This window comes from Rhinopithecus bieti, unplaced genomic scaffold, assembly GCF_001698545.2.
Source record: "Rhinopithecus bieti isolate Rb0 unplaced genomic scaffold, ASM169854v2 scaffold_33210, whole genome shotgun sequence".
Classification (NCBI taxonomy): domain Eukaryota; kingdom Metazoa; phylum Chordata; class Mammalia; order Primates; family Cercopithecidae; genus Rhinopithecus; species Rhinopithecus bieti.
The window spans coordinates 1,571,764-1,585,799 of NW_016814226.1; the positions used below are offsets into that span (position 1 = coordinate 1,571,764).

The following is a 14,036-nucleotide window of genomic DNA, read 5'->3' on the forward strand; positions in this document are numbered from 1 at the left end:
GACTTGTGCACTTGCACACGGTTAAGATGGTACATTTCAGCTTATGTATATTTTATCACAATAAAAAATAAGTTAGCGGCCGGGTGTGGTGGCTCACACCTGTAATCCCAGCGCTTTGGGAGGCTGAGGTGGGCGGATCATGAGGTCAGTAGATCGAGACCATCCTGGCTAACGCGGTGAAACCCCGTCTCTACTAAAAATACAAAAAAATTAGCCGGGTGTGGTGGCGGGCACCTGTAGTCCCAGCTACTCAGGAGGCTGAGGCAGGAGAATGGCATAAATCCGGGAGGCGGAGCTTGCAGTGAGCCGAGATCACGCCACTGCACTGAAGCCTGGGCGACAGAGCGAGACTCTGTCTCAAAAAAAAAAAAAAAAAAAGCAACATTCAAACAAAAACATTTTAATTTCAATAGCTGCATGAGGCCATTGGCTATCATGTTGAAAGCAGCTCTAGATCCCTGGAGGCTGGGGCCGCACTCACTGTAGTCTCTGCTGCAAGACAGAGTGGTGAGGGCCACCAGGTCCTGGCTCTGCACCCTGCAGAGCTGAATGAATCTTTCCAGCAGCTGATGCTGATGGAGCACTCACGTGTGCCAGGTGCTCCGTGCCTGCCATCTCACTGTGTCTTCATGACAGCCCTGAGTGATGGGAGTCAGTATTATCTCTGGGGTCAGCAGTGGGGGACAGTTCCAGAGGCACGGTCCTAGCCAGGCAGCTGCACTCAGCTCCACACACTCGTCATTTTTGGTCTTTGCAGTGCCCCATGTGTGAGAGCCCACCTCTCCTTTTGCTTTTTTCTAGATTAGGAGCCAGGTCTCAAAAGACTTCACGTTCAGGCCTTCACTTGATTCCTGATTCTCCTGCCTAAAGTGAGAGCAGGGATGGATTGCTTTACTAGAAAATATTTCCAACTGGGTGCAGTGGCTCACACCTGTAATCCCAGTACTTTGGGAGGCTGAGGCAAGCAGATCACTTGAGCCCAGGAATTTGAGACCAACCTGGGCAACATGGCGAAACCCTGTCTCTACAAAAAATACAAAAATTAACTGGGTGCAATGGTGTGTGCCTGTAGTCCCAGCTACTTGGGAGGCTGAGGAGGGAGAATTGCTTCAGGGAGGATCACCTGAGCCTGGGAGGTCGAGGCTGCAGTGAGCCTTGATTGTATCAGTGCACTCCAACCTGGGTGACAGAGTGAGACCCTGTCTCAGGAGAAAAATATATGCCCCCCTTGAGTTTGTGCAAAGCATTTGCCAACTCCTTACCCTGCCCGGAAACATCACAAGTCTTTCTCTGCAGTTTGCAGATGGTGTGTACCTGGTTCTGCTCATGGGCCTTCTGGAAGACTACTTTGTTCCTCTCCACAACTTCTACCTGACTCCAGAAAGCTTCGATCAGAAGGTATGTGCCTGGTCTCCGTCCTTGGTAGTGGCTCAAGAAATGCTCATTGAAATGCAGAGCATAGAATATCCCAGCAGCTCTTTCTGCAGCCTGGCTGCATTCTTCAAAAAGGAAAAATTGCACAAGTGATATTGCAATTAGGTGTAACTCTCAGCAGAGGAAATAAGAAGCCCATCAGGTGTCCACAACGCATCTGAGTTTTGTTTGCCACATTTTCTTTGGGGTCTTTTTCATGGGGCCATGTAGTTTTTAATAATTGTGGTCACATCCTTCCCCCATTCTGCTGCAGCTCCAGCACCTGTGGTTTTCTCTGCTGCTTCCCAAGCTTCCCAAATACCATCTCCAGTGGCGGCACAAAGTTCCAAGGATGATTCTGTTACCAGCGTCTTCCCGTTCCCCGTTCTCGGGCAGTCAACTTGAACGTGTTTCTATTTTTTTCCCTACAGAAACAACAGAGCATCTTTTTGATATAGATTTTTTTTTCATTCCTGTGGATTGTTTTCTTAGAAAAATTTCTCAAATAGGGTCATTTAGGTCATTCCTTTCAATCTAGGCTGGCCCACGCCACTCGGTCCTGCTGTCCCTGCCCTTGGGTGTGGGCCCCTCCCTGCTGTCTGCCCTCTGTCCAGGGCTTCTCGCAGTCAAGCCTCTCACAGCAGTGTTTAGTGCATTGCCTTTAAAAACTTGGCCATGGATGGTCTATGTTGCTTTGGATTCACGGGCATCTGTCATTTTATTTTCCCGAAGTGTTAGACCCATGAGTCAGGGAGGCAGACAATGTAAGCTGGTGGCGGCAGCCAGAGAAATAGCAGAAATGGGGCCAGTGTTTATCAATCTGCCCACTTCTGGCACATTGCAGTCTGTTTGCTTGTGGCCAAATGTTGTTCCTGTCTTGCATGCTGAGATGGAATCAGGACAGATTAGAGAGGTCTTGGCACATGGAGTCCATGTTGAATCGAGAGAGAGAGAGAGAGAGAGCGAGAGAGCGAGAGAGCAAGAGGGAGTGCAGAGGGAACGAGCAGAATTGTGCAGAACTCACCAGGAAACATGGGTGCCTGTGCTGTCATCCTGGAAATGAAAGGGCAGACCATCCAGCGAAGAAGTGTATGCATTTCCAGGCCCCGACGTGGCTGGTTGCAGACACATTGTTTTGGAGAGAGCTTTTCTTTGTTCAAATTAATAAGAACACTGGCGAGAACAGTGAGTTTAGCCAGGAGACCTAGAGCTGGTTTCTTTCCAAGACAAGGCTTTGTACAAATGTCAGAGGCATCATCTCCTGGGCCCTGGCCTTCTTGCCTTTGAAACTGGGATGAAAGTCTTTGACAATTGCTGCCCTGGCCTGCGAGGCTTGAGGAGGCTTGAGTCATCCGCCTTCCCCTCTGAATCGGAGCGAGGAAGGGAAGGCTATTTTCAGGTATAGCACGCAGCACGCCATTCATCCTGTTCACTCAGGAGAAAGGGAGCCTTGGGTGGTGGCGTGGCTCTGCAGGCGGCTGGAGCACTCTCCTTCGGAGGATGTCAGTAGTTCCTCCTCCAGCCCCTGCCTTTTTTCCCTTTCTCCTCATGGCAGCTGCTGGCAAAGTCTTCGTGAGCCCATAGTATTTATTATCTACCTTATAGTCTTCACGACCCCTGCTGTGGAGGACTCACCCACTTCAGGCTGGGCCCAGCACCCGTGTGCTCAAAACTGCTTGCAGATGGGACGTTGGTGACATCCCCTGCTAATGTCTCCTGTGGGCTGAGACCCCAAGGTGCGTTTGCTCTGGCTCTGGGAATCCTTACAGCTGCTCCGTATTTTTGGAGGAGGGACTGAGGTTCAGTGAGCAAAACCAGAGATGCGTCGTGAGCTGCTGTCCCTGTGGGTAGTGATGACTTATGGTTTTAAACAATTGCATTGGATTTAAAAAATACCACACTGGACAGCTCAGGGCCTGTACGCTCATGCCCCGTGAGCTACCTCAGACGCGTAAGTGTGGCCTTCGTGTTTTTGTTGCAAAGCCACTGTTTGAGTCTTACTCTGCAGTGGCCGCATGCTGAGCACCTTGCACCCATCGGTCATCATTTTGGGAGACTCTGCAGGTTCCTTGTCTCTGTGGAGTGGGGTATATCCTGAAGACTTGGAGATCACTCGTAGAAGACACGAGTTGCTTCCCCGTCAGCATTACTGGACGAGGACAGGGAATCTCGGGAAGGCTTAGAGACCAGCCCAGGGTTGCACGGCCAGCAAGGGCAGAGCCAGGAGGGTCGACTCCTATTCCAGAACCCTCTATTCTTTTCCTCACCTGGCCAGGTTGACTAAAACCTTTTGAATTACAGAGAGAAAGGATTTCTGCCCATGTGGCTGGCTCAAAGCAGGTGTGTATATGGCCTGGTCTCCGCTGGGCCTTGGGGGCTCCCACTGCAGTCACGGCTGGGGTGAGCGGTCCCCAGGCCTCGCCAGGAGCTGCATGCTGGGTATCCAGGGGCCTGGGCTCACACTTCTCTGCCGGGCATGAATGAGGGCTGGGGGCGGAGGCATGGCCCTGAGAGATAACAGGCATGGGAGGGTGGCAATTTCCTGCCTGGCATTTCCTCAGCCTAAGAAGAAAGCAGAAGGAAAATCTCACTTCAAAACCAGTTACTGTGGGGCCGAGTGGTTGCAGAGCAGTGAGGCTTGGAAAGGGCTTTGCTCTCCCCTTAAACTGTTCTCTCATGAGGCAGCGGTGACCACCTCGTCACCTGATGACACTGTCCAGCGGTCTCTGAGTGTCTCTGTGTGTCACGCATCTCACCCCCAGCTCCTCCTAAGCATCCGCTCCCTCTGCGCGGAAGAGGATTCCTCAGGCTTAAGAGGTGCACGGGAGAGCCACATAAAAAGACCAGTCTGAATCGGTGCTGACTTTTACAATGGAGAAGAATCTTTTCTTAAAAGAAAAATCTTTTCTCGCTCTTCCCCCTCTTTGCTATCCTGTCTCCATCTCCATTTGGGGTCAAGCCTGTTGTGTGTTTGAGTGTGCATGTGCATACGTGTGTGTGAGCTCATTTGATGATATGGACAGTGGTCAGCTAAAGGAACCTCTGTTGCTAGGGGGAGTGGAGGTGGGAGGCTCTTAGAGAACAGGCATAGATTCTGTTTCAGTTCTGGTTCCATGCCTTTGAGCCCTGTGCCTTTTCTTTTTTTTTTTTGAGACAGGGTCTCACTCTGGACTCTGTCCAGAGTGCAGTGCAGTGGTATGATCTCGGCTCACTGCCACCCCCACCTCCTGGGTTCAAGCGATTCTTCTGCGTCAGCCTCCTGAGTACCTGGGATTACAGGCACACGCCACCATGCCTGGCTAATTGTTGTACTTTTAGTAGAGATAGGGTTTTACCATGTTGGCCAGGCTAGTCTTGAACTCCAGACCTCGTGATCCACCTGCCTCAGCCTCCCAAGGTGCTGGGATTACAGGCATGAGCCATTGCATCTGGCCGCCCGGTGCCTTTTTAGGGCACCAATGTCCTAGCCCGTCTCAGCCCAACGCCCTCCTCTGTGAAAGAAGATGATAGCCACCTCGCACAGGGCAGGGAGGGGAAAGGGAGCCTGTACCAAATACACAGACCCCATGGTGGGTGCCCAGCACCCGCAGGTCGCTCCCTGCTCTCTCCTTAGGGGAGCTGTGTTCTGCACCTTCCACACGGTCTGTTCACACTCCTCCCCTGTTGCCAGTGTTTGGCCATCCTCAGGCTCAGCCCTGGTGCAGCACTCCCCCATCTCCAGGCAGGCTGCCCTGCAGGGTTGGGGTATCTGCCATGTTGCCCAGTGTTCCCATTGGCAGTTTCTGAGTTGGCCTCTGGAGCAGGGTCTCGGTCTGCTGCGCCCCCGCCCATGGGTGGACGTGACCTGCCCTCCTGCCAGGCTGCATCTTCCCCACTGACCCCGTGACTAGCCAGACCGTCTCGCGGTTGGTGCTGGCACGTTATTCACCCCTCTGCTTCTCCGAGCACAGGCTGTGTGTGCTGTGGAAGCTTTTCCAAAGCTGTTTTCCAGTGCTGTGCATTTGATTAACCTGGGGAAGCCTCTTCTTCCAGGTTAATTATTAAATTACATTGCAAGTAAAATTGTTCATGTTTCTGATTCATTGACCTCAAAATCATGAAAATATGATTGTTGAAAGAATTTTTTGTCTGTTTTTGAGACAGAGTCTTGCTCTGTCGCCCATGCTGGAGTGCAGTGGTGCGATCTCAGCTCACTGCAACCTCCGCCTCCTGCGTTCAAGCGGTTCTCGTGCCTCAGCCACCCAAATAGCTGGGATTACAGGTGCGCACCACCAAGCCTGGCTAATTTTTGTATTTTTAGTAGAGACGGGGTTTCACCACATTGATCAGGCTGGTCTCGAATGCCTGACCTCAATTGATCCACCTGCCTCGGCCTCCCAAAGTGCTGGGATTACAGGTGTGAGCCACCGTGCCCAGCCAGGATATTTGATTACTAAGAGCCCTGAAGTCCCTTGCACTATGACATCTGTGTTTGTTTGCTGTTTGATGGTTTGATGTCCCCTCCTCCCATCAGCCTTGTCTTGCGGCAGGTGGGTGGCTGGATGTAATCTAGTTCATCGCCTGCATCCCTCTGAGTGGTCTTTAAACACAGCCCAGAAGGCTGTTATTTTAAACCTATTCAGCCATCATTAGGAGAATAAAAGCTTCAGGTACACTTGGGGGCTGAGGAGTAATAGACCCTTTAATTTCAGGGGAAGTCATGGTCGGGGGGAGGTGGCCACCTTTCTGCAGCTCTAACAGGACCAAGGCCCTGCAGGTTGACGCTTGCAGCCACCATGGGTCTGACTTCCGTTCTGACCGGCCCACTGTCCCTACTCAGTGCTGGGGCCCTCCCTCCCCTGAAGGCACCTCATCCTGCAGAGAGACACACTGCCCTTCCTGAGGCAGTGCCCAGGCCTGCGTGCCTCTGCACGGGACTCATCCTCTCTGGGCCTCGGTTTCCCTGCCTGTAAAATGGGGTCACTGTGGGCCAGGTGCGGTGGCTTATGCCTGTAATCCCAGCACTTTGGGAGGCTGAGGTGGGTGGATCACTTGAGTCCAAGAGTTAGAGACTAGCCTGGCCAACATGGGAAAACCTGTCTCTAAAAAAAATAAAAATAATGCAAAAATTAGCCGGGCACAGTGGTGCGTGCCTATAGTCCCAACTACTGGGGTAACTGAAGCGAGAAGATGGCTTGAGCCTGGGAGGCGGAGATTGCAGTGAGCTGAGATCTCGCCACTGTGCACTAGCCTGTGCTCTAGACCCTGTCTCAACAAAAGTAAGTAAATAAATAGATAAAATGGGGTCACTGTGACTTCTCATCATGTGGCTGGCATCTGGGGCAGAGCAGGCTCTTGGTGGCCGTGAGCCCTCGAGAGCAGACCGGGCACCTCATCCTTCCATCTCTCAGCCCAGATCACCAGTGTGAGGGGTGAGAACTGCCTAGTGAGTACATGTGACTCTGCAGACTTGGCCACCCCGTCCTCTGCCCACCCCCTGTGGCCTGCCCCAGGCTCACTGGGTCCTTGTGGACGTCAGCGTTGCAGAGGTTCGGTCCTGTCCATGCTGGCTGTCCTCCAGCAGTGGGCAGTGGGTGGGAATGACTGTTGGACCCCAACACTGACCCACCCGCTTCCTTGGCAGGTCCATAATGTGTCCTTCGCCTTTGAGCTGATGCTGGACGGAGGCCTCAAGAAACCCAAGGCTCGTCCTGAAGGTAATGCCCCTGGCTCAGGTTCCCCCGGGAGGGTTGCACATGGAGGGGAAGAAAAGCGGGTCCTACAAGTGGCTGGAAGGCTGGCGTGTTGTTCCTCAGATGGGCCCCACGTCTCTGGCTCTGGGGCAAGGGTCTGCCAACCTCAACTCCTCAATCTCCTCATTTTGGGAACCAGGAGGACTTCGCTAGTAGAGCTGGCAGTGCCGGTTCTTTAATAACCACTTGACTTTGAAGGACGTGGCCTCTGCCCACGGACCTCAGGATTAAGTGTGTCTCTAGCTGGCCACTCAGGCTGGAAATGCAGCTTTGTGCCCTGAGAAGATATTAAAGGCTTACTCAAATTTAATGACTGTTGGGGTGGAGGTCCCCTGATGCTCAGCCGAAGGCAGTGCTTGGGAGCAGAGATTTGGCACGCTCCTGCTCTGCGTGGGTTGGAGCTGGAGGCAGAAGGCTAGCAGAGCTGGGGTGGGCGGTCACTTCCCTGTCCCCACCTGGCTCCTGTGCCAAGTTACCTATAGGAGGACCCTCTAAGCTGAGTGAGCATCAGAATTCCTGGGAAGGCTTCTTCATAGGTGCTTGGGGACAGCCAGGCTCAGCAGAACGTGGGTGGCACTGCCTGTGAACCCTGCTGGAAAGTTACAGGGCAGAGTTGAATATTAAGGGCTTTGACAAGTCCTGTATGAAGACATCTCTTTGCCTCCATCAAAACCTTTGCCGTGCAGGAGAAGCCCACAGAACTCAGACACTGTGGGTTAGTGCCCGTGGGCCCCCCCTTTGACCATGGCCCCCTACCTAGCCCTGCTCCCTCTCCTGAGTCCCCCATGGCGGTATACGAGTTGGGGGTCCATGATGCTTCCTGCACCTGTTGACAGCATCTGCTCAACGGCGGGCTTTGTTGAGTTTCCAGAATAGCTAGAAAATGGATCCTCGCTGAGACAGGAGAATGGCGGGAACCCGGGAGGCGGAGCTTGCAGTGAGCTGAGATCCGGCCACTGCACTCCGGCCTGGGCAACAGAGCAAGACTCCGTCTCAAAAAAAAAAAAAAAAAAAAAAAAAAATGGATCCTGTCCCTTCCATCCACCCACCGCAGCCTCTGCCTCCTGCCAGTCCACGCAGAAGGCTCCTGGCCGGTCCCTTCCTGCCTGTTCATCCTCCTCTCAGAGTTTCACAGGACAATTTCACACCCTCCTGTCTCATTGTGTGTGTGGCTGTTTATTCTTTTTTGTTTTGAGACAGAGTCTCACTCTGTAACCCAGGCTGGAGTGCAGTGGTGTGATCACAGCTCACTGCAACCTCTGCCTCTTGGGTTCATACCATCCTCCCACGTCAGCCTCTCGAGTAGCTGGGACTAAGGTGCATACCACCATGCCCGGCTAATTTTTTAACTTTTCTTTTTTGTAAAGACAAGGTCTCACTATGTTGCCCAGACTGGTCTCGAACTTCTGGGCTCAAGTGATTCGCCTGCCTCCCATTACAGGCGCAAGCGCCCGTGCCTGGCCTTATGTATTGTTTAGTGTCCCTCCCTCCCCACTAGAATGGAAGCCTCAAGGGAGCAGGGCTTTGTCCGCTGCATGCCGGTGCTGAGAACAGTGCCTGGCCTGGAAACCGCTCGACAGCACTGGATCAAAGCACACGTCCAGCAGGGAGTGTGGCAAGCTGCTGCCCGTAGAGGCCGGCCCGGCCTGGGTCTCTGGGACTCCTTGTTGCTGCTGCCCCTCAGCCCTTTTGTTGCTGCGAGGCAGGGGCATGAGGGAGTGGCTAGGGGCACGAGGGATGCTGCTTTGCCTCTCCCCAGCTGTGCGTCTTCGGACAGGTTACTTTGCCTTTCTGTGCCAGGGCCTCCTCCTCCCTCATCTGTGCAGGGGAGTGACGACGGCACCTGCCTCCGTGCGTCTCATGGGGTCGCTGGGGGGGTGTGTCACACAGGACTTGTTAGAGCCTTCAGTGTTCGACTCTGCTCTGTAACTTTCCAGCAGGGCTCCCGGGCAGTGCCACCCACGTGCTGCTGAGCCTGACTGCCCCTGAGCACCTATTCGGCTCAAGTGAGCTGCTCCTCTGAGCAGTGCAGAGGGTCCTGCCCATGGAACACGCCAGGTCCCTGCTGATGGTGGCTGCCAGCTCAGCGTTCGTGTCTGGTGGGCTGCACACTGTCAGGGAGGAGAAATCCTTGCTCATGTCTGCTGTGGGCTTGGCTGGGGCTTCCTTTGGTTTCCTGTAGCCTAAAGCCTGGGCCCTTTCTGCAGCACGGGCTGCTCCCCTGTACCCTCACAAGAACCCCTGGCGGCCCTTGGCCTCCGAGCTGCTGAGGGAGCCCTGGTTCTTTGTCCTCCCCAAACCCCTGACCTTTTTTTTTTTTTTTTTTCCTGAGACAGTCTTGCTTTGTCACCCAGGCTGGAGCGCAATGGCACGATCCCAGCTCACTGCAATCTCCTCCTCCCGGGTTCAAGCAATTCTCTTGCCTCAGCTTCCCGAGTAGCTGGGATTACAGGCACACGCCACCACACCTGGCTAATTTTTGTATTTTTAGTAGAGATGGGGTTTCACCATGTTGGCCAGGCTGGTCTTGAACTCCTGACCTCAGGTGATCCACCTGCCTCGGCTTCACAAAGTGCTGGGATTACAGGTGTGAGCCATCGCGCCCAACCCTTTGTCCCCTTTTTGAGGAGTGAGGGAGGAGCCTGTCCAGAGGCCAGGATATCCTCTGACAGGCCGGTCTCCGAGCAGCGGGTTTGCCCCTGAGCCCAGATGTGTTTCCTACTCATCTGCCGCTGGACAGCACATTAGGGAACCCACCATGGGCACATGGAAACCAGGCCAGAGGCAGAGGCACCACCGGCCCAGGGCAAATAGCAGGTTCTGCAGCCTCCCAGGCAGGGTCCCTCAGGTGTCCCAGGACCTCTGTCCAGCCCAGGCAGGGGACAGAGCTGGTCTGCAGTGCTCATTAGCACCTTCACTGGGCCAGCACTGGGCAGGGGCCAAGCCGCAGAGATTTATGAGACGGGGTCCCTACTGGGCCTCTTTATTTTGTGGCTGATGCAATGAATGAGAGATTTTTCCTTCTTCATTCAAAACCATCTGGGGAGCAAGAATCAGGAGGTAACAGATGAGAATGACATGGAGACTGCAGCGCAGTGGCTGTGGTCTCCCTGACGCCCTCCTCCAAGCTAGGCAGACTTACCTGGGTACCCAGGGCTGGTGGAGAGGGAGGCAGTGGCTGTGACCTCCTCCCCTGCGGGCCTGAGACTGCCCTGTTGGTCCCCACTGGGCATGTCTCATGCCCCCTGCACGTGGGCGGGTCTGAAGAGCCAGGCCCACACCTGGTTCCCCAGGCCCCGAGCTCCAATGGGCATCCTGGCCCCTACCCCCTTGCGGGGACCTGGCGGAGACTCCAGTGGGGTCCCCGACCCTGCCCGTAAGGAGGCCCCTTGCCTGGGAGAAGGGCTTGTGGCTCGCTCGAAATTCACAGAGCTGAGTGCCGGAGGTGGATGGTGGGGTGGGTGTTTGGGGAGCACAGAGGGACTGAGGTTCAGGAGTCACAGAAGGGGAGTCCTATCCCTGGGCACAGGTGCTAAGGGGTGGCCGTGGTTAGCAGGGTCTGGCAGGGCTGTGAGGGTTGAGTTCTGTTTGTCCAGCGAGGCTGTCTCGAAGTTCTCAGAGCTCAGACCTGGGGGCTGTTGTGTGGGGGCATCGGTGCCAGGCTGCTGCTCTGGTCTCCCTGTGAGTCCACCATGGGAGTGGACTCAGAGGGGGCCAGGGAGTGACAGCCCCCACCCCTGGGAGCTGCTCTGTCCCTGCTGCCCCCCCTCACCTTGGCCACCTCCAACTCCGTGGCTGCCATCCTCCCTCCCCTGCCTCCACTGGGCTGTGGGAGCTGGGGTGGATCCTTCAGGCCAGGGGGAGACCCTGGGATCCCCGACAGAGCCCTGGGTGTGTTCCCAAGCCCACCGAGCCGAGTTCAGCCCTGCTTTTGCTCTGACAGCACACTTGTGGGCAGGTCATTTCTCCACAGTGAGTCTTGGTCCTCTTTGTAAAACGAGAGGGAAGGAAAGGAGGCTGTGCGGGCTCTGATGAGGGTGTGCAAGTTGAGAAACTCCACGCCTGGTGACAAGGACAGTTGCTGATTCTTAGCATCCACCCCACCTGCTCTCTCAGTAACAGATGTCGTTTCTTGCTCTTGTGATCAGGGCTAAAGCACAAGGTCATCCTGTGGCTGCTTTTGGATCACAGGGAGTCAGGACTCAAAGGGCCTCGAGCATTATCTGGTCCAGGCCCATTTTACAGATGAAGAGTCTGAGCCCCATATCATGGAAGTCACTTAGAGGTCACAGAGCAAGTGAAATGAACAAGGTGTCTGATTCCCAGGAAGGTTCTTGGCCACCCAAAGAAAGTGGCCCAAGACTTCCAGGGCCCCAGAGGGAGCCGTCAGGTCCATTAAGTGTTACTGGGGTTTTTGGTCCCAGTAAGTGTCATTAGCCATGTCCCCCAACCGGTCCTTAGACACATCCTGATGCCGATCCAGGACGGGCTGTGGAAGTGTCTCTGTTTTTGTCACCCCAGGTGCCTGTCCCGCAGGGTATCAGCCCGCATTGGGAGCTCTCACACAACCTGTGTGTCTGGGGAGACGCTGCCCACAGCGTCCTGGATGTGGTGGTGGCAGGTCTTTAAGGGGAAGCACTCTGTGTGGACGCGGCAGCTGGTGTCATGCTGGAGACATGGCTTCTGAGAGTACCTACTGCAATGACAGGAGGATGGCTGGGTCTCTGAGGTTTCTCTGTTTCCTTCTGCAGACGTGGTGAACTTGGACCTCAAATCCACCCTGAGGGTTCTTTACAACCTGTTCACCAAGTACAAGAACATGGAGTGACGGGGGAGCTGTCGACGGTGGCAGGAGTGTCCCAGCAAGAAAGGCGACATCTGTCTGTGCCCTGTGCCTTTCCAGGGAGCCAGGTGCCATGGGCTTCTGGTCCAAACTGTGTTGACTGTCATCCCCACCCCACCCCTACCTCAGGCCTGCACCACCCCCTGCCTCTTTTGGTTGTTGTTCTTAATCTCCCCTCCATGTAATTCCCAGTGGGCGAGAGTCTTTGAAAATGCAGGATTCTAAACACCCGTGCTTGCGTTTGAGGCCTCGCGTCACTCAGTTGCGTGGGATGATGAGTCCGTTATTGTCTGCCTTGGCCGAAAGATGGAAAAAAGCCTGAAGCCCAACCCACAGCTAGTTGAGAGCACCCTGCATTCCACCTGATGGTGCAATTAGCAATCACAGGCCTTCAGAAGTACAACATCAGCTCAGCAGCAACGCCAGCTCCCCGAGGACCCAGGCTTGATGATTCACCGGGGATCCCCGGTGATCTCCTGGGCTGGGTTCTCCTTCCAAGTGACGCCTACTTAATAAAAGGGTTTTGCAGTTTGAAAAACTTTAAAGTCCCGGAAGCTTAGATGTGACATGAGTGTCCTCCACCCACATTCCTGTGGCTTCTTGGCCACTCATTGTTGTTTTAATGTAGCTTTCGCACGAACATCTGAGACTCAGGATGGCCCAGCTCCCACAGGCATTGAAAGGAGCTGTTTGCTGGGGATGTTTCTTAATTTCTTGCTGTGGTTGAGGGGCTGGGTCTGGAGATGGCTGTAATTGTGCTGCTTGAGATAGCTTGCACCCCAGCTTTCTCCTTCAGAGGCCCTTTTTGGGAACGAATGCGTCTTCGGAAACTTTAAAATGAGTTGGTGCGTTGGTTCACTGGCTCTGTGTAGTCAAGTGCCACAGGTGAGGGGCTGAGACATCAGAGAGTTACATCCTCAGGCCTTTCGCCTTGGTGTGTAGATGCCGGCTTCCCCCAGTGTCTTCACACGGTCTCCCCTCTGTGTGTCTGTGTCCTCACTACCTCTTCTATTTTATTTATTTATTATTATTTTTGAGACGGAGTGTTGCTCTGTCACCAGGCTGGAGTGCAGTGGCGTGACCTCGGCTCACTGCAACCTCTGCCTCCCGGATTCAAGCCATTCTCCTGCCTCCACCTCCCAAGTAGCTGGGACCACAAGTGCATACCACTAGGCCCATCTAATTTTTGTATTTTTAGTAGAGATGGGGTTTCACCGTGTTGGCCAGGCTGGTCTCGATCTCCTGACCTTGTGATTCGCCCACCTCAGCCTCCCAAAGTGCTGGGATTACAGGTGTGAGCCAGCGTGCCCATGCCCAGTGTTTTTTTTTCGGAGGGGGGGACAAGGTCTCACTCTGTCACCCAGGAGTAAAGTAGTGCCACCTCAGCTCACTGCAGCCTTGATCTCCTAGGCTTAATTGATCCTCCCACCTCAGCCTCCCAAGTAGCTGGGACCACAAGTGCATACCACTAGGCCCATCTGATTTTTGTATTTTTTATAGAGACAGTATTTCACCATGTTGCCCAGCCAGGCTGGTCTCAAACTCTTGGGTTTGAGCGACCCACCCACCTCAGCCTCCCAAAGTGCTGGGATTGTAGGCACTAGTGGCCATGCCCAGCCCGACCCCCTCTTCTTAGAAGGGCTGCAGTCCTATTGGATTAGGGCCCACTTATATGACCTCATTTATCTTGATTACCTCCATAAAGACCCTGTCTCCAAATACCATCACGTCGGAGGGGCTGGGGTTAGGACTTCAGCATGTGGATTTGGAGGCGGGGGGCATAATTCCCCTTGTAACGGGAGGATGTGAAGTGTTCATCTCACTCTCCCTGTAGCCCTGAGAGCATCTCCCTTTAGAGTATCCTATAAAAGGAGTTGCTGCTCACTCAGTTATGAGCTGTTCACCCCCTCGCTCACCGCAGCTCTGCAGAGAATTGGGGATCCCATCGGCCATGCTTTCTGGGCTGGCCTCTGGTCGCAGTGGCTCCCTCGCTGTGGCGCCCCCCTCCCCAGCTCCTTCCCAGGGTTATGGCCCACCGACCCCCTGGG

The 14,036-nt window shown here is 54.3% G+C and overlaps 1 protein-coding gene across 4 annotated transcripts in view; it reads left to right on the forward strand.

Moving 5' to 3' along the window:
- Positions 1-12,526, forward strand: part of PARVB (parvin beta) — a 139,615-nt gene extending 127,089 nt beyond the window's left edge. For 3 of the 4 annotated variants that reach the window (XM_017850013.1, XM_017850012.1, XM_017850014.1), the window contains 3 exons: positions 1,297-1,398; positions 7,037-7,109; positions 11,897-12,526. In XM_017850013.1, coding sequence (XP_017705502.1) covers positions 1,297-1,398; positions 7,037-7,109; positions 11,897-11,973 — 252 coding nt within the window. In that variant the 3' untranslated portion in view covers positions 11,974-12,526. The remainder of the gene's footprint in view (positions 1-1,296; positions 1,399-7,036; positions 7,110-11,896) is intronic. The other variant, XM_017850011.1, reaches the window with a different exon arrangement.
- Positions 12,527-14,036: the final 1,510 nt, after the last annotated feature.